At 46.2% G+C, this 26,268-nt stretch overlaps 1 protein-coding gene across 1 annotated transcript in view; it reads left to right on the top strand.

Moving 5' to 3' along the window:
- The window catches only part of LOC129832512 (1-phosphatidylinositol 4,5-bisphosphate phosphodiesterase eta-1-like), an 86,027-nt gene that overhangs the window by 13,909 nt on the left and 45,850 nt on the right, over positions 1–26,268 (top strand). The window contains exon 2 of the mRNA XM_055896632.1: positions 8,369–8,469. Coding sequence (XP_055752607.1) covers positions 8,369–8,469 — 101 coding nt within the window. The remainder of the gene's footprint in view (positions 1–8,368; positions 8,470–26,268) is intronic.

Below are 26,268 nucleotides of genomic sequence, written 5' to 3'. Positions count from 1 at the left end.
ATAGTAGTGTAGTAGACTAATAAATAGTGTCCCCTTGTCTGTTATAGTAGTGTAGTAGACTAATAAATAGTGTCCCCTTGCCTGTTATAGTAGTGTAGTAGCCTAATAAATAGTGTCCCCTTGTCTGTTATAGTAGTGTAGTAGACTAATAAATAGTGTCCCCTTGTCTGTTATAGTAGTGTAGTAGCCTAATAAATAGTGTCCCCTTGCCTGTTATAGTAGTGTAGTAGCCTAATAAATAGTGTCCCCTTGTCTGTTATAGTAGTGTAGTAGACTAATAAATAGTGTCCCCTTGTCTGTTATAGTAGTGTAGTAGACTAATAAATAGTGTCCCCTTGCCTGTTATAGTAGTGTAGTAGCCTAATAAATAGTGTCCCCTTGTCTGTTATAGTAGTGTAGTAGACTAATAAATAGTGTCCCCTTGCCTGTTATAGTAGTGTAGTAGCCTAATAAATAGTGTCCCCTTGTCTGTTATAGTAGTGTAGTAGACTAATAAATAGTGTCCCCTTGTCTGTTATAGTAGTGTAGTAGCCTAATAAATAGTGTCCCCTTGCCTGTTATAGTAGTGTAGTAGCCTAATAAATAGTGTCCCCTTGTCTGTTATAGTAGTGTAGTAGACTAATAAATAGTGTCCCCTTGTCTGTTATAGTAGTGTAGTAGACTAATAAATTGTGTCCCCTTGCCTGTTATAGTAGTGTAGTAGCCTAATAAATAGTGTCCCCTTGTCTGTTATAGTAGTGTAGTAGACTAATAAATAGTGTCCCCTTGTCTGTTATAGTAGTAGCCTAATAAATAGTGTCCCCTTGTCTGTTATAGTAGTGTAGTAGACTAATAAATAGTGTCCCCTTGTCTGTTATAGTAGTAGACTAATAAATAGTGTCCCCTTGTCTGTTATAGTAGTAGACTAAAAATAGTGTCCCCTAAATAGCTTGTTGAACAGTGTCCCTTGTCATTTGCACACAAGAAGATTTTAGTTGTGAATGTTGTGCCAAAGGTAAAGAATTGTGTGGCGTTTTGCCAAATGTTTGTTATAGAATTGCAATCGAGTATAAAACATGTGTCTGTAGTATTGCAGATGTGGTGTCTGGTTCTGCTAAATGAGATACAGGTCTGGGTCATTGGTCCTCATGGGCCAGTAGTATTGCAGATGTGGTGTCTGGTTCTGCTAAATGAGATACAGGTTTGGGTCATTGGTCCTCATGGGCCAGTAGTATTGTAGATGTGCTGTCTGGTTCTGCTAAATGAGATACAGGTTTGGGTCATTGGTCCTCATGGGCCAGTAGTATTGCAGATGTGGTGTCTGGTTCTGCTAAATGAGATACAGGTTTGGGTCATTGGTTCTCATGGGCCAGTAGTATTGCAGATGTGCTGTCTGGTTCTGCTAAATGAGATACAGGTTTGGGTCATTGGTCCTCATGGGCCAGTAGTATTGCAGATGTGGTGTCTGGTTCTGCTAAATGAGATACAGGTCTGGGTCATTGGTCCTCATGGGCCAGTAGTATTGCAGATGTGGTGTCTGGTTCTGCTAAATGAGATACAGGTTTGGGTCATTGGTCCTCATGGGCCAGTAGTATTGCAGATGTGGTGTCTGGTTCTGCTAAATGAGATACAGGTTTGGGTCATTGGTCCTCATGGGCCAGTAGTATTGCAGATGTGGTGTCTGGTTCTGCTAAATGAGATACAGGTCTGGGTCATTGGTCCTCATGGGCCAGTAGTATTGCAGATGTGGTGTCTGGTTCTGCTAAATGAGATACAGGTTTGGGTCATTGGTCCTCATGGGCCAGTAGTATTGCAGATGTGGTGTCTGGTTCTGCTAAATGAGATACAGGTTTGGGTCATTGGTCCTCATGGGCCAGTAGTATTGCAGATGTGGTGTCTGGTTCTGCTAAATGAGATACAGGTTTAGGTCATTGGTCCTCATGGGCCAGTAGTATTGCAGATGTGGTGTCTGGTTCTGCTAAATGAGATACAGGTTTGGGTCATTGGTCCTCATGGGCCAGTAGTATTGCAGATGTGCTGTCTGGTTCTGCTAAATGAGATACAGGTTTGGGTCATTGGTCCTCATGGGCCAGTAGTATTGCAGATGTGGTGTCTGGTTCTGCTAAATGAGATACAGGTTTGGGTCATTGGTCCTCATGGGCCAGTAGTATTGCAGATGTGGTGTCTGGTTCTGCTAAATGAGATACAGGTTTGGGTGCCTCATGGATCAGATTTAGTGTGTAAATAATTGGGAACAACTGTAATGTGGATAAAATTGTATCATGTTTGATGCTAAACCAGAGCACAGGAGGGATTCATTTGTGCTGGTTTTTTAAATGAACTGTCAGTGTGTCGGTATGTGTGTAGTAGGAATGGGGTGTGTGTGTAGTAGGAATGGGGTGTGTGTGTGTGTGTGTAGTAGGAATGGGGTGTGTGTGTGTAGTAGGAATGGGGTGTGTGAGTGTGTGTGTGTAGTAGGAATGGGGGGTGTGTGTGTGTGTGTGTAGTAGGAATGGAGTGTGTGTGTGTAGTAGGAATGGGGTGTGTGAGTGTGTGTGTCGTAGGAATGGGGTGTGTGTGTGTGTGTAGTAGGAATGGGGTGTGTGTGTGTAGTAGGAATGGGGTGTGTGAGTGTGTGTGTGTGTAGTAGGAATGGGATGTGTGAGTGTGTGTAGTAGGAATGGGGTGTGTGAGTGTGTGTGTAGTAGGAATGGGGTGTGTGATTGTGTGTGTGTGTGTGTAGTAGGAATGGTGTGTGTGTGTGTGTGTGTGTGTAGTAGGAATGGGGTGTGTGAGTGTAGTAGGAATGGGGTGTGTGAGTGTGTGTGTGTGTAGTAGGAATGGGATATGTGAGTGTGTGTGTAGTAGGAATGGGGTGTGTGATTGTGTGTGTGTGTGTGTAGTAGGAATGGGGTGTGTGTGTGTAGTAGGAATGGGGTGTGTGTGTGTAGTAGGAATGGTGTGTGTGAGTGTAGTAGGAATGGGGTGTGTGAGTGTGTGTAGTAGGAATGGGATGTGTGAGTGTGTGTGTAGTAGGAATGGGGTGTATGAGTGTGTGTGTAGTAGGAATGGGGTGTGTGATTGTGAGTGTGTGTGTAGTAGGAATGGGGTGTGTGATTGTGTGTGTGTAGTGGGAATGGGGTGTGTGAGTGTGTGTGTAGTAGGAATGGGGTGTGTGATTGTGTGTGTGTGTGTGTAGTAGGAATGGGGTGTGTGATTGTGTGTGTGTAGTGGGAATGGGGTGTGTGAGTGTGTGTGTGTGTGTGTGTGTGTGTGTGTGTAGTCGGAATGGGGTGTGTGAGTGTGTGTGTAGTAGGAATGGGGTGTGTGAGACAGATGCTCTCTTTGTGTGTAATTTTAAGGTGATGGCCAATCTAATTTAGACACACTCACACACACACTCACACTCTCACACACACACACACGCACACATACACACGCACGCACGCACGCACGCACGCACGCACGCACACACACACACACACACACACACACACACACACACACACACACACACAAACACACAAATAAGGAGGCTGAACTGAGCGCTGGCATCGATCGATCACCTTTTGACTCATTGACTTATCTCAACAACTACAGCTGGTGTTTCAGTTTGTGATGAAAGGAGATGAAGAGAGGAAGAGAGTGATTGGGGGAGAGTGTGATTGATCCCTAAATCTCCACCCTCCTCCATCCTCCCACCCCTAAACCTCCTCCATCCCCCCATCCCTAAACCTTCTCCAATCTCCCATCCCTAAACCTCCTCCAACCTCTCATCCCTAAACCTCCTCCAACCTCTCATTCCTAAACCTCCTCCAACCTCCCATCCCTAAACCTCCGCCCTCCTCCAACCTCGCATCCCTAAACATCCTCCAATCTCCCATCCCTAAACCTCCACCCTCCTCCAAACTCCCATCCTTAAACCTCCACCAACCTCCCATCCCTAAATCTCCTCCAACCACCCATTCCTACACCTCCACCCTTCTTCAACCGACCATCCCTAAACCTCCACCCTCCTCCAACCTCCCATCCCTAAATCTCCACCCTCCTCCAACCTCGCATCCCTAAACATCCTCCAATCTCCAATCCCTAAACCTCCACCCTCCTCCAAACTCCCATCCTTAAACCTCCACCAACCTCCCATCCCTAAATCTCCTCCAACCACCCATTCCTACACCTCCACCCTTCTTCAACCGACCATCCCTAAACCTCCACCCTCCTCCAACCTCCCATCCCTAAATCTCCACCCTCCTCCAACCTCCCATCCCCAAACCTCCACCCTCCTCCCATCCCTAAACCTCCACCCTCCTCCAACCTCCCATCCCTAAATCTCCACCCTCCTCCAACCTCCCATCCCCAAACCTCCACCCCCCTCCAACCTCCCATCCCCAAACCTCCACCCTCCTCCAACCTCCCATCCCTAAACCTCCACCCTCCTCCAACCTCCCATCCCTAAACCTCCACCCTCTTCCATCCTCCCATCCCCAAACCTCCACCCTCCTCCAATCTCCCATCCCCAAACCTCCACCCTCCTCCCATCCCTAAACCTCCACCCTCCTCCAACCTCCCATCCCCAAACCTCCACCCTCCTCCAACCTCCCATCCCCAAACCTCCACCCTCCTCCAACCTCCCATCCCTAAACCTCCACCCTCCTCCAACCTCCCATCCCCAAACCTCCACCCTCCTCCCATCCCTAAACCTCCACCCTCCTCCAACCTCCCATCCCTAAATCTCCACCCTCCTCCAACCTCCCATCCCCAAACCTCCACCCTCCTCCAATCTCCCATCCCTAAACCTCCACCCTCCTCCAACCTCCCATCCCTAAACCTCCACCCTCCTCCAATCTCCCATCCCTAAACCTCCACCCTCCTCCAACCTCCCATCCCTAAACCTCCACCCTCCTCCAACCTCCCATCCCCAAACCTCCACCCTCCTCCAATCTCCCATCCCTAAACCTCCACCCTCCTCCCATCCCCAAACCTCCACCTCCTCCCATCCCTAAACCTCCACCCTCCTCCAACATCCCATTTCTAAATCTCGACACTCCACCAACCTCCCACCCCTCTCTCCTCCTCTAACCCCTCTCTCCCCAATCCATTTTCCTCCCACCAATCTCTCCCATCCCTCCTCCTCCCACCAATCTCTCCCCATCCCTCCTCCTCCCACCCCTGTCTCCCCCACCCCTCCTCCTCCCACCCCTCTCTCCCCCATCCCTCCTCATCCCACCCCTCTCTCCACATCCCTCCTCCTCCCAACCGTCTCTCCCCATCCCTCCCTCCCCCCCTCTCTTCCCCCATCCCTCCAACCTCCCACCCCCCACCCTGTCTCCAGGCCCTGTTGTCCCGTGGTCCCTGGTGTATGAGTCAGTCTGCCTCAGTGCCTCCTGCTATTAGTCATTTGGTTTGTGTCATTAACGGAGGAACCGACAATACACACACACACACACACACACACACACACACACACACACACACACACACACACACACACACACACACACACACACACACACACACACTTCACTTCACTTATCTCATTACCCATGAGGCTTTGCAGTTGAGCCCTCATAGAACACTTCCTCATTACCCATGAGTGTGAAGGTGAGGTCTCTTGGTTTGGAAATGCAAAACTGAACTTGGATCAGCTTGAGGGTAACTTCATCCACTCTGTGACACAGCCTTCAGAATGAGAAGACAACTAAATTAAATCAAAGTTTATTTGTCACGTGCGCCGAATACAACAGGTGTAGACCTTACAATGAAATGCTTACTTACAGGCCCTGACCAACAGTGCAATTTTTAAGTAAAAAATAGGTATTAGGTGAACAATAGATAAGTAAAGAAATAAAATCAACAGTAGAAAGACTGTTACAGTTGCATTTATTAATGAGGGCAAATTTTCACACGACCCCATTGGACAGGATTGAGCAGATTGTGTTCCCCTGGGCTAGTGGGTTGCTTGGGTTACAGAGAGCAGAGGCATGTTCACATCACCACAGCATGACAACACACTCGTGCCCATTAATACCGTTCCCCCTGGGCCAAACCACCGTGGATCTCAGCAACACCATTCTCTGTCTAGTTACAGACGGAATGCTAAGTCTATGTGGCAGACGGAATGCTGAGTCTATGTGGCAGACGGAATGCTAAGTCTATGTGGCAGACGGAATGCTGAGTTTATGTGGCAGACGGAATGCTAAGTCTATGTGGCAGACGGAATGCTAAGTCTATGTGGCAGACGGAATGCTAAGTCTATGTGGCAGACGGAATGCTAAGTCTATAACTTCCTATATGAGATCTGACAATGCTATTTGTCTGTATGGAAGAGAGGAGAGAGAGCCAGGCAGCATTTCACTATTTCATCTATGTGCTTGTATAAATGTAATGTATTTTTCACATTTGATCAGTGTTTGGATGTCATAGTTCTACAAGGTCTACAAGGATAGATTGTGTGGGTTTGTAGGAGCTATATGAGATACATGTAAATTAACCCTTGCAGCGAAAGAACACGTGCGTTTTTTTAATTCTGACATTTGCCAAGCCTAGCTTTATTATTGTAACGCTATGGAAGGTAGTGTGAATAGACGAATAGCAAAATTTTTTTTTTTGTTAATTCCATCATAAAACTACCATATCAGAATAAAGGTGCAGAGGTAAACCTCTGTTTTGGTAATTTGTAACTTCCAGTCTCCGTCCTGTAATGTCTCTGTCTACTGGCTGCATGTCACAGTGGAGCGGTTACTCAGGGCAGTGACCTCTCACCTCCAACCCCAGTCCAGACCTCATCTCCTGCTACTTGTCAGTCTCTTCTCACCTCCAACCCCAGTCCAGAGCAGCTCCTGTTCAGTCAGTCCCTTCTCCTCCAACCCCAGCCCAGACCTCATCTCCTGCTACTTGTCAGTCTCTTCTCCTCCAACCCCAGCCCAGACCTCATCTCCTGCTACTTGTCAGTCCCTTCTCCTCCAACCCCAGTCCAGATATCATCTCCTGCTACTTGTCATTCCCTTCTCACCTCCAACCCCAGCCCAGACCTCATCTCCTGTTCAGTCAGTCTCTTCTCACCTCCAACCCCAGCCCAGACCAGCTCCTGTTCTGTCCACCCCTACTCTACCACTCGGTTTGCTCCCCTTAACCCGTCCTCCCTTCCTCTCTCTCTTCTCATCATTCATCTCCTCTCCTCCTCTTTGTTTTCTCACAAGTTCCTGTTCCGTCTCCCTGTCATTTACAGCCTCTGTCTACAGAGTTCAGGAGAGGCTCCTGACAGGCTGGGGTGTCTGGTGTCAGCTGACCTGAGGGGAGGAGTCTGTCTACAGAGTTCAGGAGAGGCTCCTGACAGGCTGGGGTGTCTGGTGTCAGCTGACCTGAGGGGAGGAGTCTGTCTACAGAGTTCAGGAGAGGCTCCTGACAGGCTGGGGTGTCTGGTGTCAGCTGACCTGAAGGGAGGAGTCTGTCAACATAGTTCAGGAGAGGCTCCTGACAGGCTGGGGTGTCTGGTGTCAGCTGACCTGAGGGGAGGAGTCTGTCTACAGAGTTCAGGAGAGGCTCCTGACAGGCTGGGGGTGTCTGGTGTCAGCTGACCTGAGGGGAGGAGTCTGTCAACATAGTTCAGGAGAGGCTCCTGACAGGCTGGGGTGTCTGGTGTCAGCTGACCTGAGGGGAGGAGTCTGTCTACAGAGTTCAGGAGAGGCTCCTGACAGGCTGGGGGTGTCTGGTGTCAGCTGACCTGAGGGGAGGAGTCTGTCTACAGAGTTCAGGAGAGGCTCCTGACAGGCTGGGGTGTCTGGTGTCAGCTGACCTGAGGGGAGGAGTCTGTCTACAGAGTTCAGGAGAGGCTCCTGACAGGCTGGGGGTGTCTGGTGTCAGCTGACCTGAGGGGAGGAGTCTGTCTACATAGTTCAGGAGAGGCTCCTGACAGGCTGGGGGTGTCTGGTGTCAACTGACCTGAGGGGAGGAGTCTATCTACAGAGTTCACGAGCAGCTCCTCTGTAAAGACCAGAGTTCAGGGGTTATAGTCCACACTTTAGGCTCTTTGAGGTGAAAGTGGTATTTCATTGTAAATGTTGTAAATGCTGTTTCTTCCTCACATCACATATAGGGCTGTTACGTCTGGTTCCCCTTATTCCACACAAAGTCAATGACTCAGGAGCCACACAAGTTTAATCAATTCATCACATTTTATAAAGCGTTTTTTCTTTTACATTGTCACAAAGTGTTTTACAGATACCCAGCACAAAGCCTCAAAGAGAAAGCAATGCAGAGGCAGAAGCACAGTGGCTAGGAAAAGCTCCCTAGAAGGCAGGAACCCTAGAGAGGAACCAGGAAAAACAAGATCTTAAGCCTATGGTGAACTGTATTGTGTCCAGTCTCACGCTTTTCTCCTCCTTCACAGGTCTCCCATCCCTCCCGCCGTCATGAGTTCCTGGGTTGTGAACAGGAAAGGAGGTCCGCAGTACTGCCACCACTTCCTCACAGACAACAGCATCTTTCATGGTGAGGGTCACACACATACACATAAGCAAGCTCACAGTTCTCTACTTCTCTATGTCTACAGATATCTTCATTTGACCAGTTTGTCACAGCAGGAAAATAATCTTACAATAACAGGAAATGTGAATTATTATGTGCATCATGGGCCAGATCAAAATTTCAACGTCCATGGACGTCGGTGTTGGACGGTGCACACTGGGGCATCACGTTTGCCTTCCCCTGCGCAGACATTACAAGCATTAACCAAGGTCATGGACTGACAACTGCCACCAGACTGCTATAACATATGATGTGGTTAGCTGATACAGAAAATACACTATATATACAAAAGTATTTGGACACCCCTTCAAATTAGTGGGTTCAGCTATTTCATCCATACCCATTGCTGACAGATGTATAAAATCGAGCACACAGCCACGCAATCTCCATAGACAAAACGTTGGCAGTAGAATGGCCCTTACTGAAGAGCTCAGTGACTTTCAACGTGGCACCGTCATAGGATGCCACCTTTCCAACAACTCAGTTTGTCAAATGTCTGCCCTGCTAGAGCTGGTCCCGGTCAACTGTAAGTGCTGTTATTGTGAAGTGGAAACATCGAGGAGCAACAATGGCTCAGCCGCGAAGTGGTAGGCCACACAAGCTCATAGAACGTTACCGCCGAGTCTTGAAGTGCGTAGTGTGTAAAAAATGGTTTGTCCTCGGTTACATCACTCACTACTGAGTTCCAAACTGCTTCTGGAAGCAACGTCAGCACAAGAACTGTTCGTCGGGAGCTTCATGAAATGGGTTTCCATGACCGAGCAGCCTTAGATCACCATCCGCAAATGCCAAGGTTCTGCTGGAGTGGTGTAAAACTCACCGCCATTGGACACTGGAGCAGTGGAAACGCGTTCTCTGGAGTGATGAATCACACTTCACCATCTAGCAGTCCGACGGATGAATCTGGGTTTGGCTGATGCCAGGAGAATACTACCTGCCTGAATGCATAGTGCCAACTGTAACGTTTGGTGGAGGAGGAATAATGGTCTGGGGCTGTTTTTTATGGTTCTGGCTAGGCCCTTTAGATCCAGTGAAGGAAAATCTTAATGCTACAGCATACAATATACAGAATATTCTAGACGATTCTGTGCTTCCAACTTTGTGGCAACAGTTTGGGGGATGCCCTTTCCTGTTTCATCATGACAATGCCCTTGTGCACAAAGTGACGGCCATACTGAAATGGTTTGTCGAGATCAGTGTGGGAGAACTTGACTGGCCTGCACAGAGCCCTGACCTCAACCCCATTGAACACCTTTGGGATGAATTGGAACACCGATTGCGAACCAGGCCTAATCACCCAACATCAGTGCCCGACCTCACAAATGCTCTTGTGCCTGAATGGAAGCAAGTCCCCACAGCAATGTTCCAACATCTAGTGGAAAACCTTCCCAGAAGAGTGGAGGCTGTTATAGCAGCAAAGGGGGGGAAAACTCCATATTAATGCCTATGATTTTGGAATGAGATGTTCGACGATCAGCTGTCCACATACTTTTGGTCATGTAGTGTACCTATCCAGGCGTGGTCAGTATCGGTGCGTGGGTAAATTCACTGGGGAAGTCAAGCCAGATTTTCTTTTATTACAACCTATGTGTTACCGTTATATATAGGCATAAGGCGACAGAATCAATTCTACCACACCTTTGTTTCATCACAAAACCAGATAGCAACCTCTGTCCAGTGAAATCTTGTAGTTTTTGTTGTCCTAGGCTACCTGGCTAAAATATCTGCTTGCTAGCCTAACTTCCTTTCATGGGTAACAATGTGCCAGGCCAGCTAGTTAACATTAGCCCACTACATCTAACCACATGTTGAACTTCCATCCTCTCAGGCCTGGGGCACAATATATGAATTTATGGTTTGATCAAAATCACCATTATAATCATTGGCCAGTATGGAGAATTAAGTCCAAATCCCTATCGCCATCCACTGCTAATTTAGGAAGGGGATGGTTTTAGCTAACTAGCTATCCACGGGACGACAATGACCCAACGAGATGCAACAATTAAAGTTTTTTTCTGTAAATGACGTTCTGCTTTTGATGTTATGTGATTGGTGTGAAGCCAAATGCAAACAGGCTTCCCTTGACACTATTTTTTGATGTGCCAGGACCATTCACAGTTGAGCTCTCTCAGTTTAGCTCAACACTAATGGACTATTACTCTTATTTTTTTATCAAGGGAGGTCAAATGCTCGCTGGCTTCCCTTGCATTCAACGCTACGGGTTGCAACAATGTCCTACTCTTTCTGACCAGACAGGATCAGATAGGTAGGCTACACATACTGAGAAAGAGGCGCGATGTTTTACTTGCTAGGTTGCTTTCTCCAGTGAGATACATGCAGCCTCTTGCAAATTGAAGGGAAAGAATGAAACACAGAAAGATACATTATTTAATATGTTAAAAAAAAATATATATTGGTCTATTTTGGGGGGAAGCCTGGCTTCCTCTGGCATCCATGAGTACATGCCACTGGGCATTGTAAGATCTGGCATGTGTCAGCAACACCTGGGCAGAGGAACGCGCCCCACAGACAAAAAGGATCTGCTGCATATGTCAGATCAATCTGAAATTACCATAAACCTTTCAACCGAGCTATAACACGGATCTTCAGCCCAAACAATAAATCATCCAGAACAGGTATTCCAGGGGTATGCGCAATGCCGTCGGGGGTACGACAAATAAAAATGTGATTCATTCACGAAACGGATTATCCAGTCGCAGTACATTTCAATGACCTGAAGCATGACATTTCTACCTTTTTAGATTTTGTGGCATAGAGAAAGTTAAGATATCAGACAGGGGAGGTGATATTATTAATACTCTGAGTAAAAGTAAATGTTTTGGGATTTTCACCCTCCAGACATTATTTCCTAAAGGACTTAATGACGAAATGCCTATGTATGTTATGTTGTGAATTTGAATATGAATTATGTGCCTATTGAAGATTACTCTGATGTTTTTCGTACGATGTACCCAATGACTAATGAAAACTTGCTATGTCCTCATTGTGGTTTTACAGACGTGTTTAATACTATAATATTTATACACTTTTGTAATATTTATGATATGCAAATTGTTATATTTGGTAGCGCTTATTTGTTTTTTCTTTGCCTCCAACCCCCTTCGATGTGTGGAACGGATGTGGGTTGGGCCAGGTCTACATAAGGGTGCACATTTTTTTTAAATCACAAAAGCTCTGACGAAGGCCGTGAGGCCGATACGTAAGCTTATTAAATATCAGTGATACTATCAAGAGCATTTTGCGGTTTCCTTTTTCCTTCATCTTGTTCAATATAAACTGTATAAAATATCAAAATGTCAAAATCAAAAGTAACAGTCAGTATCTGGTGTGGCCACCAGCTGCATTAAGTACTGTATTGCATCTCCTCCTCATGGACTGCACCAGATTTGCCAGTTCTTGCTGTGCGATGTTACTCCACCCTTCCACCAAGGCACTTGCAAGTTCCCAGACATTTCTGGGGGGATAGGCCCTAGCCCTCACCCTCCGATCCAACAGGTCCCAGAACGAGCAGTATGGCTGGTGGCATTGTCATGCTGGTGGGTCATGTCAGGATGAGCCTGCAGGGAGGGTACCATATGAGGGAGGAGGATGAATTCCCTGTAATGCACAGTGTTGGGATTGCCTGCAATACCAACAAGCTCAGTCCGATGATGCTGTGACACACCGCCCCAGACCATGACGGACCCTCCGCCTCCAAATCGATCCCGCTCCAGAGTACAGGCCTCGGTGTAACGCTCATTCTTTCGACGATAAACGCAAATCCAACCATCACCCCTGGTGAGACAAAACCTTGACTCATCAGTAAAGAGCACTTTTTGCCAGTCCTGTCTGGTCCAGCGACGGTGAGTTTGTGCCCATAGGCAACATTGTTGCTGGTGATGTCTGGTGAGGACCTGCCTTACAACAGGCCTACAAGCAGGCACAGGACTCACCAGGCTGGGGAGACATGCAGGAGGCCTCTTCCTTGGCCGAGGCTCCGGATACACTGGGCCGTGGAGGCGCACTGGCGGTCTCGAGCGCAGAGCTAGTACAACTCGTCCTGGCTGGATACCCGCTGTAGCCCGGCAAGTGCGGGGAGCTGGAATAGGCTGTACTGGGCTGTGCTGGCGAACCGGGGACACCGTGCGTAGGGCTAGCGCAGGATAACCCGAGCCGAGGAGACGTCCTGGAGGTCTGGAGAGCAAGGCTGGCACACTCCGTCCTGGCTCGATGCCCACTCTAGCCCGGCCGATGCGAGGAGCTACGATGTAGCGCACCGGGCTATGAGTGCCCACTGGGGACACCGTACGCCTCCTGTCCGGAGTGTTCTGTTTTAATAAATTAACATGAACACTTACCACGCTGCGCTTTGGACCGATGATTCCTCATCTTCAGACGACGAATACTGTTACATACTGCTTCGCATACAAGCCAGTGAATTATGTGCGTTAGAGCTGGATGAGTCAACAGACGTGGTGGGCCTGGCACAGCTCCTGGTATATGTCCGTTACATTTATGGGATTTCAATTAAGGAAGACATCCTCTTCTGCAAACCACTGGAAACCAGGGCATGATGAGAGGATATTTTTAAAGCACTGGACAGCTTCGTGACATCAAATGGACTTTGGTGGTCAAGATGTGTTGGTATCTGTACTGATGGCGCAAAAGCCATGGTAGACATTAGAGGTCGACCGATTATGATTTTTCAACGCCGATACAGATTATTGGAGGCCCAAAAAAGCCGATAACGATTAATCGGACGATTTTTATTTATTTATTTGTAATAATGACAATTACAACAATACTGAATGAACACTTATTTTAACTTAATATAATACATCAATAAAATCAATTTAGCCTCAAATAAATGATGAAACATGTTCAATTTGGTTTAAATAATGCAAAAACACAGTGTTGGAGAAGAAAGTAAAAGTGCAATATGTGCCATGTCACCATTTTTGATGAACAAATAAGGTTTTATATGTAAGATGGTTAAATAAAGAGCAAAATGTGTGATTATTATTATATTATTGTTTGTGCCCTGGTCCTATAAGATCTCTTTGTCACTTCCCACGAGCTGGGTTGTGACAAACTCACACTCATTCTTATGTTTTAATAAATGTATCATATAGTGTGTGTGTGTGTGGCAGGCTTACAATGATGGCAAAAAACAACATTTGAGAGTGCGCTGACCCTGGTGATAGAGGGGGTACAGCTGGAGGTTGAATGTTTGAAGGGGTACTGGACTATAACGAGTTTGGGAACCACTGCCCTAACAGAATAATTTTGAACCTCGGCTTGAAGCTGAATTCCAGCAATTATACATTTGGAGTAGATGAGAGATGACAGTGTGTGGAAATTACCGTGTATTTCTCATCAGACAGACTACCCACTGGGGCACAGACGTCATTTCAACATCTAGTTTTTATTTACATTTCGTTGAGTTGTCAACTAACGTGAATTCAACGTGAAATACCATTGGATTTAGGTTAAACGTTGGGTGAATAAAATGCTATATTCCCTTACCTTTGTAATTGATTGACATGTCGGACCCCGGGAACACAACCACCTACTAGCCTAACACATAACACACAGCTGTCTGTGCGGGTCGCTACACCTTGATGACTTTTTTCTAATCCGTTGATTAATGTCATCACATTGAATTGTTTTGTTGAAATGACGTGGAAACAACATTGATTGACCAATTTTTGGCCCAGTGGGTAGCTAGTGCGGCTACATATTATGTCAATTTTCACAGTGATAATCTATTCTTCAATTCAAACCGTCAAGCAGGTACCCTTCGAATGAGCAAATCTATTCGTCAAGCGAGGGGAATGACTCTGTGATTGTTTGACGAAGCCCCTGGGCGATCTCCTTTCCACCCAGACGCCTGCACTTAAAAAGAAAAACAATCATAGATTGAAGGGCCAATTTATGGGTGATGTGTTTCCTATCGGTGAAATAGTTTACATCTTTGGAGATGCAGCCGTGGCAAGGCACAAGTGGCAATAATATCACCCTGCGTAATAGAAAGCAGAGAGAGTACAAATAATAAATAAACCCGTTTCCCTTCTCGAGTCCTGACGTTCCCACCAGAACGCCCGTGGCATTCCGCGCTCCCCACGTCAGAGCCGGTGAGATGAAAGGTAGTAGAACGTCTGTCAAAAACACAAGTTTACTATTCTTGATTCCCCCGGAACACAAATCTTAAGACTGAAATGCAACTCGATGTCAAATCACACAGGACTGTCTTCAATTAGCCTACCTGGCCAACATCCTGTGAAAGATTTTTTGTTCATAGACTATCTGAAATTTGGTTAGGATATTTTGAGTCCCTTGCGAGGTCGTAGACTTTGACCCTTTTCACTAGCTCGGCGTATATGACAGCCCCACTCATCCCCTCGCCAGGCTATCGCGTAAATATGTCAAGAAAAATGGGCTTATCGCATTTTTCGCTCGGCGCGACTGGTGTGAGGATTGTAACACCCTCCATCACCTCCGCTCTCTCTGCGCAGAGAGGAAAGCAGAGACATGCTGTACGTTGCGCAGGAGACACAAGCAGCAGGTTTTGTGGAGCGTTCAGAGAGAGAGTCCTGTTTGTGTCAGTTCCGTTCAGAGAGAGAGGGTCCTGTTTGTGTCAGTTCCGTTCAGAGAGAGAGAGGGTCCTGTTTGGGTCAGTTCCGTTCAGAGAGAGAGGGTCCTGTTTGTGTCAGTTCCGTTCATCTCTGGGTCGTTTGGCGACTGTGTGACACGGATGAAAACATGCGTTCCATTTGGACTAAGAATAGCATGGGGGTAATTTCAGACCAATATATGGGATTTTACGCCTTGGCAACTATTGTACCTTACTGGAGACTATCTAATGGAAATGATGTCCAAAGTGGATGAACGGACAACAACTAATTGAGAGCACTACCTCAAAACAGTATCGCTCCCCCTTTATCCTGGAGAGGAATTATTTATCCAAAGCTATGTAAACACAAAATTAGTCTTAAATGGCTGAACTCGAAGTATCCAAAAATCTCAGTTTTGAGAAGGGTAAGCGTTCTACTAAATTCTACTCTATTTCAATGTATGTGTAATGCTATACTAGGTGATGAGGGGCGAGGGCGTATTATCAAAACGTAGCCTATGTTTAAATCTGGGCTGTCTTCTGAATGGATTGCTCCATTCCTAAATTCTTCATTTGACTTGTTTGATATGCCTGTGTTTTTTTAGTGTTTTCTTTTAGCCTGTCATTGTGAGTGTGATAAATAAGCATTTGTTATGCATAGGTCTGGGGGGGGGGGGGGGGGGATCACTACATTGTTGTGAGTGCAACATCACAGGCCATGCTTTAATGTCTTTACTATGTAGCCAATTTGTTAAAAAAAAAAAAAACGTTTTTTTTTGGTATGATCCAAGGAAGTTTTCAATTTGACTCATACATTCATGTTGGGAGTGTTTTTGTCTTGCCAGGAAAGATGCCTTTGTAGAACAGTAGGCAATGGAACCCGAGAGCGCACGCCCACTCCTCCGGAGTGAGAGGCAGCGCGTGAAGGGAGCTGTCAGTGGTGCTGCAGCGGAATGCCTTCTGCTCCCTGCAGGCTGTCTGTCGCGAGGGGGCAGAAAATCCGCTTTTTTCCCCGGGTTTATCTGACAAGAGTTGCATGTGCTTTTGTTGATACAGTTAGATACACATTCATTTTGCCAATGTGAACCAATTAAGTTGTGTAGGCTAACCATTCAGCCATTTTAATCAAATGTTCTTCAGTTTTATTTTTAAACGGAACACTTATGTCTGTAGGGAGAACACATTCAGGTGCAGTCTGGGACAAACATCATCCCTGGCATTTCTAACACACTGGCCCTTTTCCCCCCTCCCTTAAGGCCCCCACCCACATAAACCTAAATTAGACTGGCCCTTCCCCCCCCTCCCTTAAGGCCCCCACCCACATAAACCTAAATTAGACTGCCCCCCCCCCCCCCCCTTAAGGCCCCCACACACATAAACCTAAATTAGACTGGCCCTTTACCCCCCCTTCCTTAAGGCCTCCACACACATCAACCTAAATTAGACTGGCCCCCTTTAAGGCCCCCACACACATAAACCTAAATTAGACTGGCCCTTTCCCCCCCTCCCTTAAGGCCCCCACACACATAAACCTAAATTATACTGGTCTCCCCCCCCCCCCCCCCCCCCTTAAGGCCCCCACCCACATTAACCTAAATTTGACTGCCCCCCCTCCCTTACGGCCCCCACCCACATAAACCTAAATTAGACTGGCCCTTTCCCCCCCTCCCTTAAGGCCCCCACACACATCAACCTAAATTAGACTGGCCCTTTCCCCCCCTCCTTTAAGGCCCCCACTCACATAAACCTAAATTAGACTGGCCCTTTCCCCCCCTCCCTTAAGGCCCCCACACACATAAATCTAAATTAGACTGGTCCCCCCCCCCCCCCTTAAGGCCCCCACCCACATTAACCTAAATTAGACTGGCCCTTTCCCCCCCCCCTTTAAGGCCCCCACACACATAAACCTAAATTAGACTGGCCCTTTCCCCCCCTCCCTTAAGGCCCCCACCCACATTAACCTAAATTTGACTGCCCCCCCTCCCTTACGGCCCCCACCCACATCAACCTAAATTAGACTGGCCCTTTCCCCCCCCTCCCTTAAGGCCCCCACACACATCAACCTAAATTAGACTGGCCCTTTCCCCCCCTCCTTTAAGGCCCCCACACACATAAACCTAAATTAGACTGGCCCTTTCCCCCCCTCCCTTAAGGCCCCCACACACATAAATCTAAATTAGACTGGTCCCCCCCCCCCCTTAAGGCCCCCACCCACATTAACCTAAATTAGACTGGCCCTTCCCCCCCCCCTTAAGGCCCCCACACACATAAACCTAAATTAGACTGGTCTCCCCCCCCCCCCCCCCCCCCCCTTAAGGCCCCCACCCACATTAACCTAAATTTGACTGCCCCCCCTCCCTTACGGCCCCCACCCACATCAACCTAAATTAGACTGGCCCTTTCCCCCCCTCCCTTAAGGCCCCCACACACATCAACCTAAATTAGACTGGCCCTTTCCCCCCCTCCTTTAAGTCCCCCACACACATAAACCTAAATTAGACTGGCCCTTTCCCCCCCTCCCTTAAGGCCCCCACACACATAAATCTAAATTAGACTGGTCCACTGGCCAGCACATTGACCAGTCCGCCCATGAACATAAATTAGTTTAAAAAGGCTCAGAACATTAATCTGCCTAATAATGTAACCCTCTCCAGTCAGAGGAGATGAATCTGCCTAATAATGTAACCCTCTCTAGTCAGAGGAGATTAATCTGCCTAATAATGTAACCCTCTTTAGCCAGAGGAGATTAATCTGCCTAATAATGTAACCCTCTCTAGTCAGAGGAGATTAATCTGCCTAATAATGTAACCCTCTCCAGTCAGAGGAGATGAATCTGCCTAATAATGTAACCCTCTCTAGTCAGAGGAGATTAATCTGCCGAATAATGTAACCCTCTCTAGTCAGAGGAGATGAATCTGCCTAATAATGTAACCCTCTCTAGTCAGAGGAGATTAATCTGCCGAATAATGTAACCCTCTCCAGCCAGAGGAGATTAATCTGCCTAATAATGTAACCCTCTCTAGTCAGAGGAGATGAATCTGTCTAATAATGAAACCCTCTCTAGTCAGAGGAGATTAATCTGCCTAATAATGAAACCCTCTTTAGCCAGAGGAGATTAATCTGTCTAATAATGAAACCCTCTCTAGTCAGAGGAGATGAATCTGCCTAATAATGAAACCCTCTTTAGCCAGAGGAGATTAATCTGCCTAATAATGTAACCCTCTCCAGCCAGAGGAGATTAATCTGCCTAATAATGTAACCCTCTCCAGCCAGAGGAGATTAATCTGTCTAATAATGAAACCCTCTCTAGTCAGAGGAGATTAATCTGTCTAATAATGTAACCCTCTCCAGCCAGAGGAGATTAATCTGTCTAATAATGAAACCCTCTCTAGTCAGAGGAGATTAATCTGTCTAATAATGTAACCCTCTCTAGTCAGAGGAGATTAATCTGTCTAATAATGAAACCCTCTCCAGCCAGAGGAGATTAATCTGCCTAATAATGTAACCCTCTTTAGCCAGAGGAGATTAATCTGTCTAATAATGAAACCCTCTCTAGTCAGAGGAGATTTGTGCACATTGAAGGCCACCATTATTCCGTGACGTGTATTGAAGGGTGAAAACAGACTGTTGGTCATTCACACTTCATAGTTGATCAGCTTTCTAATATATTTCCCAAATATATTGATCTCTAAAATGTTGATAAAGTAGCAGAAGTTATTATAGGCTATAGTGTGTGATGCTAGCCTAGGCCTATATGCTATAGTGTCTGATGCTAGCCTAGGCCTATATGCTATAGTGTCTGATGCTAGCCTAGGCCTATATGCTATAGTGTCTGATGCTAGCCTAGGCCTATATGCTATAGTGTGTGATGCTAGCCTAGGCCTATATGCTATAGTGTCTGATGCTAGCCTAGGCCTATATGCTATAGTGTCTGATGCTAGCCTAGTCCTATAGGCTATAGTGTGTGATGCTAGCCTAGGCCTATATGCTATAGTGTCTGATGCTAGCCTAGGCCTATATGCTATAGTGTGTGATGCTAGCCCTGGCCTATATGCTATAGTGTGTGATGCTAGCCTAGCCCTATAGGCTATAGTGTTGTGATGCTAGCCTAGGCCTATATGCTATAGTGTGTGATGCTAGCCTAAGCCTATATGCTATAGTGTGTGATGCTAGCCTAAGCCTATATGCTATAGTGTGTGATGCTAGCCTAGTCCTATAGGCTATAGTGTCTGATGCTAGCCTAAGCCTATATGCTATAGTGTCTGATGCTAGTCTAGTCCTATAGGCTATAGTGTCTGATGCTAGCCTAAGCCTATATGCTATAGTGTCTGATGCTAGCCAAAGCCTATATGCTATAGTGTCTGATGCTAGCCTAGGCCTATATGCTATAGTGTCTGATGCTAGCCTAGTCCTATAGTTTATAGTGTGTGATGCTAGCCTAGGCCTATATGCTATATTGTCTGATGCTAGCCTAGGCCTATATGCTATAGTGTCTGATGCTAGCCTAGGCCTATATGCTATAGTGTCTGATGCTAGCCTAGGCCCTTATGCTATAGTGTGTGATGCTAGCCTAAGCCTATATGCTATAGTGTGTGATGCTAGCCTAGGCCTATATGCTATAGTGTGTGATGTTAGCCTAGCCCTATAGGCTATAGTGTGAGATGCTAGCCTAGGCCTATATGCTATAGTGTGTGATGCTAGCCTAAGCCTATATGCTATAGTGTGTGATGCTAGCCTAGTCCTATAGGCTATAGTGTCTGATGCTAGCCTAAGCCTATATGCTATAGTGTCTGATGCTAGCCTAAGCCTATATGCTATAGTGTCTGATGCTAGCCTAGGCCTATTGCAGGACTCTCAAAACCCTGTTCCTGGAGAGCTACCCTCCTGTAGGTTTTCGCTCCAACCCCAGTTGTAACAAACATGAGTCAGCTTATCAACATGCTAATTATTAGAATCAGGTGCGTTAGATTAGGTTTGGAGCGAAAACCTACAGGACAGTAGCTCTTCATGAACAGGGTTGGAGACCCCTGGCCTATAGGCTATAGTGTCTGATGCTAGCCTAGGCCTATCAAATCAAATCAAATTTGAATCAAATTTCATTAGTCACATGCCCCGAATACAACTTTACAGTGAAATGCTTACTTATGAGCCCCTAACCGACATTGCAGTTTTAAAAAATATGGATAAGAATAAGAGATAAAAGTAACAAGTATTTAAAGAGCAGCAGTAAAAAATTACAATATATACAGGGGGGTGTCGGTACAGAGTCAATGTGCGGGGGCACCGGTTAGTTGAGTCAGTATGTACATGAAGGTAGAGTTAATTAAAGTGACTATGCATAGATGACAACAGAGAGTGGCGGTGGTGTGGAGAGGGGAGGAGGGGGGAGGGGAAATGCAAGTAGTCTGGGTAGCCATTTAACTAGATGTTCGGGAGTCTAATGGCTTGGGGGTAGAAGCTGTTTAGAAGCCTCTTGGACCTAGACTTGGTGCTCCGGTACCGCTTGCTGTGTGGTATCAGAGAGAACAGTCTATGACTAGGGTGGCTGGAGTCTTTGACAATTTTTAGGTCCTTCCTCTGACACCGCCTGGTATAGATGTCCTGGATGGCAGGAAGCTTGGCCCCAGTGATGTACTGGGCCATTCGCACAACCCTCTGTAGTGCCTTGCGGTCGGAGGCCGAGCAGTTGCCATACAGTGATGCAACCAGTCAGGATGCTCTCGATTGTGCAGCTGTATAACCTTTTGAGGATCTGAGTACCCATGCCAAATCTTTTCAGTCTCCTGAGGGGGAATATGTTTTGTCGTGCTCGCTTCACGACTGTCATGGTGTGCTTGGACCATGTTAGTTTGTTGGTGACACCAAGGAACTTGAAGCTCTCAACCTGCTCCACTGCAGCCCTGTCGATGAGAATGGGAGCCTGCTCGGTTCTCTTTTTCCTGTTGTCCACAATCATCTCCCTATAGGCTGTCTCGTTTCTGTCGGTGATCAGGCCTTCCATTGTTGTGTCATCGGCAAATTGAATGATGGTGTTGGAGTCATGCCTGGCCGTGCAGTCATGAGTGAACAGCGAGTACAGGAGGGGGCTGAGCACGTAGCCCTGAGGGGCCCCTGTTTTGAGGATCAGCGTCGCGGATGTGTTGTTACCTACCCTTACCACCTGGGGGCGGCCCGTCAGGAAGTCCAGGATCCAGATGCAGAGGGAGGTGTTTAGGCCCAGGATCCTTAGATTATTGATGAGCTTTGAGAACACTATGATGAGCTTTGAGGACACTTTGAGGACACTATGGTGTTGAACGCTGAGCTATAGTGTGTGATGCTAGCCTAGCCCTTTTAGGCTATAGTGTGTGTTGCTAGCCTAGCCCTATAGGCTATAGTGTGTGATGCTAGCCTAGACTTATATGATTTAGTGTGTGATGCTAGCCTAGCCCTATAGGCTATAGTGTGTGATGCTATCCCAGCCCTATAGGCTGTAGTGGGTGATGCTAGCCTAGTCCTACAGGCTATAGTGTGTGATGCTAGCCTAGACGTATATGCTATAGTGTGTAATGCTAGCCTAGGCCAATAAGCTATAGTGTGATTCTAGCCTATAGGCTATAGTGGGTGATGCTAGCCTAGCCCTACATGCTATAGTGTGTGATGCTAGCCTAGACTTATATGCTATAGTGTGTAATGCTAGCCTAGGCCTATAGGCTATAGTGTGTGATGCTAGCCTAGGCCTATAGGCTATAGTGTCTGATACTAGCCTAGGCCAATAGGCTATAGTGTGTGATTATAGCCTATAGGCTATGTGGGTGATGCTAGCCTAGCCCTATAGGCTTTAGTGTGTGATGCTATCCCAGCCCTATAGGCTATAGTGTGTGATGCTATCCCAGCCCTATAGGCTATAGTGTGTGATGCTATCCCAGCCCTATAGGCTATAGTGTGTGATGGTAGCCTAGCTCTATAGGCTATAGTGGGTGATGCTAGCCTAGCTCTATAGGCTATAGTGGGTGATGCTAGCCTAGCCCTATACGCTATAGTGGGTGATGCTATCCCAGCCCTATAGGCTATAGTGTGTGATGATAGCTTATAGATAGGTTATAGTGTGCTATGCTAGCCTAGCCCTATAGGCTATAGTGTGTGATGCTATCCCAGCCCTATAGGCTATAGTGTGTGATGTTAGCTTATAGATAGGTTATAGTGTGTGATGCTAGCCTAGCCCTATAGGCTATAGTGTGTGATGCTATCCTATCCCTATAGGCTATAGTGTGTGATGCTAGCCTAGTCCTATAGGCTATAGTGGGTGATGCTATCCCAGCCCTATAGGCTATAGTGTGTGATGGTAGCCTAGCCCTATAGGCTATAGTGTGTGATGGTAGCCTAGCCCTATAGGCTATAGTGTGTGATGGTAGCCTAGGCCAATAGGCTATTGTGTGTGATGCTATCCCAGCCCTATAGGCTATAGTGGGTGATGCTAGCCTAGCCCTATAGGCTATAGTGTGTGATGCTAGCCTAGCCCTATAGGCTTTAGTGTGTGATGCTATCCCAGCCCTATAGGCTATAGTGTGTGATGCTATCCCAGCCCTATAGGCTATAGTGTGTGATGGTAGCCTAGGCCAATAGGCTATTGTGTGTGATGCTATCCCAGCCCTATAGGCTATAGTGGGTGATGCTAGCCTAGCCCTATAGGCTATAGTGTGTGATGGTAGCCTAGGCCAATAGGCTATAGTGTGTGATGCTATCCCAGCCCTATAGGCTATATTGTGTGATGGTAGCCTAGGCCTATAGGCTATAGTGTGTGATGCTATCCCAGCCCTATAGGCTATATTGTGTGATGGTAGCCTAGCCCTATAGGCTATAGTGTGTGATGCTATCCCAGCCCTATAGGCTATAGTGTGTGATGCTATCCCAGCCCTATAGGCTATAGTGTGTGTTGCTATCCCAGCCCTATAGGCTATATTGTGTGATGGTAGCCTAGCCCTATGTTTTCTAACCCGTAGTGATATACTGTACTAGCCCTCCCATCTTCAACCCATTTACTGTTGACCTGAGCTACAGGTAGAAACACAAAGGGGACATGTTCTGCACCATGACTGTCTACAGTATAGCTGCTGTTATGTGGTGAGTGGGTGCCCATGCCCCAGATTGGTAGCCCTTTCCTGCAGTCAAAGGACCAAATCGCCCCCTATTGGCCTCACGGGTGGAATGTTGTAAATATTTTACATATTTTGTCATTAATAAACATATCTTTTTTAATTAAACTTAGAAAATCCAGTGTTTCTTTGTCAAACAGTGTTGTTATATTTCAGTCTTCTGTGAGGTGTATAACATGTAGTGTTAGTGTAACGGATGTGAAATGGCTAGCTAGTTAGCGGGTACGCGCTAGTAGCGTTTCAATCAGTTACGTCACTTGCTCTGAAACCTAGATGTAGTGTTGCCCCTTGATCTGCAAGGGCCGCGGCCTTTGTGGAGCGGTGGTAACGACGCTTCATGGGTGATTATTGTTGATGTGTGCAGAAGGTCCCTGGTTCGCGCCCGTGTCGGGGCGAGGGGACGGTTTAAAGTTATACTGTTACATTAGGATGCAAACTCAAAATGTAATACTAATGTAATGTAATATGTTTCAACTCTATATCTGACATGGTACAGGTGTCTTCTTTTTTTAAGCCCAGAACCATGTGTGGATACTTTTGTTTTTGTTTATACTTTTGTTTCAAAGTAGATTTGTTTAAGACTACTAACAAACACTCTTAGTAGATCCTGCAAAAATATCATCTGTTTACAACGTAAAACACCAAGTAATGCATGCAGAGCAGAATTAGGCCGCTAATTATAAGGAAGCGATCCCCGAACGTTCCATAACAAAGCCATCACCTATAGAAAGATGAAGCTGGAGAAGAGTCCCTTAAGCAAGCTGGTCCTGGGGCTCTGTTCACAAACACAAACACACCCCACAGAGCCCCAGGACAGCAACACAATTAGACCCAAATAAATCATGAGAGTTTACAGAGAGTTCACAGTGGCAGAATACCTGATCAATGTGACTGGCCCAAAATGTACAGACTCAGTGAGAATAGCCTTGCTATTGATAAAAGCCACCGGTTCTCAACTGGCTCTTAAGAGAAGACAGACTATGTGCTCACTGCTCACAAAATGTGGTGGAAATTGAGCTGCACTTCCTAACCTCCTGCCAAATGTATGACCATATTAGACACATATTTCCCTCAGATTACACAGACCCACAAAGAATTCGAAAACAAACGCAATTTTGATAAACTCCCATATCTACTGGGTGAAATACCACAGTGTGCAATCACAGCAGCAATATGTGTGACCTGATGCCACAAGACAAGGGCAACCAGTGAAGAACAAACACCATTGTAAATAATTTATTTATTTTCCATTTTGTACTTTAACTATTTACACATCATTACAACACTGTATATATGGAACTATTGTGAGTGTAATGTTTACTGTTAATTTTTTATTGTTTATTTTGCTTTTGTTTATTATCTATTTCACTTGTTTTGGCAATGTAAACATATGTTTCCCATGCCAATAAAGCTCTTAAATTGAAATAGAAAATTGAACAGAGAGAGAAAGGGAGGGAGAGAGGGGGAGAGAGGGAGTATGAGAGCGAGAGTGAGAGGGAGAGAGAGATAGAGGAGGAGGGAGAGAGCTAGAGAGAGGGAGAGAGAGGGTGAGAGAGGGAGGGAGAGAGAGAGAGAGAGAGAGAGAGAGAGATAGCGAGAGAGGGAGGGAGAGAGGGGGAGAGAGCTAGAGAGAGAGAGATATAGAGAGAGGGAGGGAGAGAGGAGGAGAGAGAGAGGGGGAGAGAGGGAGGGAGAGAGCTAGAGAGTGAGAGAGCTAGATAGAGGGAGGGGGAGAGAGAGAGGGAGAGAGGAGGAGAGAGAGAGGGGGAGAGAGCTAGAGAGAGAGATAGAGAGAGAGAGAGAGAGAGAGATGTGCGGGTCATTCTATTTGTAAGTGTGTATGAGTGGCACACTGTTGCTAATTGCTTTTTCATGTCAAATTCGTTTCTATTCCTGCCTTTCCTCTCCTGATGATGATGATGGTGAAGATGATGAATCTCAGCATGCTCTCTCTCTCTTTCAATCGCTGTCTCCATCTCTCTATTTTCAACTCTCTATCAGTCTTTCCATCTCTGTCTCTATCTCTCTCTATCCCTCTGTCCCTCTATCTCTCTCTCCATCTCTGTCTCTATCTCTTTCATCTCTGTCTCTATCTCTCTCTATCCCTCTGTCCCTCTATCTCTCTCTCCATCTCTGTCTCTATCTCTTTTTTTTCATCTCTGTCTCTATCTCTCTCTATCCCTCTGTCCCTCTATCTCTCTCTCCATCTCTGTCTCTATCTCTTTTTTTCATCTCTGTCTCTATCTCTCTCTATCCCTCTGTCCCTCTATCTCTCTCTCCATCTCTGTCTCTATCTCTCTTTTCCATCTCTGTCTCTATCTCTCTCGATCTATCTATATCTCTATCTCTCTATCTTTCTCTATATATCTATCTTGCTATCTCTCTATATATCTGTCTCTGCGCTATCTCTCAATATATCTCTATATCTCTATCTCTCGCTATCTTTCTATATCCCTCTATCTCTCTCTATCTCTCTTTCTCCATCTCTCCCAATCTGTCTATATTCAATTCAATTCAAGGGGCTTTATTGGCATGGGAAATATTTTTACATTGCCAAATCAAGTGAGGTAGATAATATACAAAAGTGAAAAGAACAATAAAAATGAACAGTAAACATTACACTCACAGAAGTTCCAAAAGATTAAAGACATTACAAATGTCATATTATGTATATATACAGTGTTGTAACGTTGTACAAATGGTTAAAGTACAAATGGGAAAATAAATAAGCATACATTATGCCTGTGGCAACATGTCACAAATCTTGCTGCAGTGATGGCACACTGTGGTATTTCACCCAGTAGATATGGGAGTTTATCAAAATCGGGTTTCTATATCTCTATCTCTCTCTGTCTCTCTCTTTCCATCTCTGTCCCTTTCAGCTGACATCTTCTCCCTCTGTCATTCTCCTCTTTTTTCTTTATCTCTTTTTGAAAGCCACTCCTGCGTTGTCTTGGCTGTGTGCTTAGGGCTGTTGTCCTGTTGGAAGGTGAACCTTCGCCCCAGACTGAGGTC

Source organism: Salvelinus fontinalis, chromosome 33, assembly GCF_029448725.1.
Source record: "Salvelinus fontinalis isolate EN_2023a chromosome 33, ASM2944872v1, whole genome shotgun sequence".
Classification (NCBI taxonomy): Eukaryota; Metazoa; Chordata; class Actinopteri; order Salmoniformes; family Salmonidae; genus Salvelinus; species Salvelinus fontinalis.
This window is presented reverse-complemented; position numbering and strand designations above follow the sequence as displayed.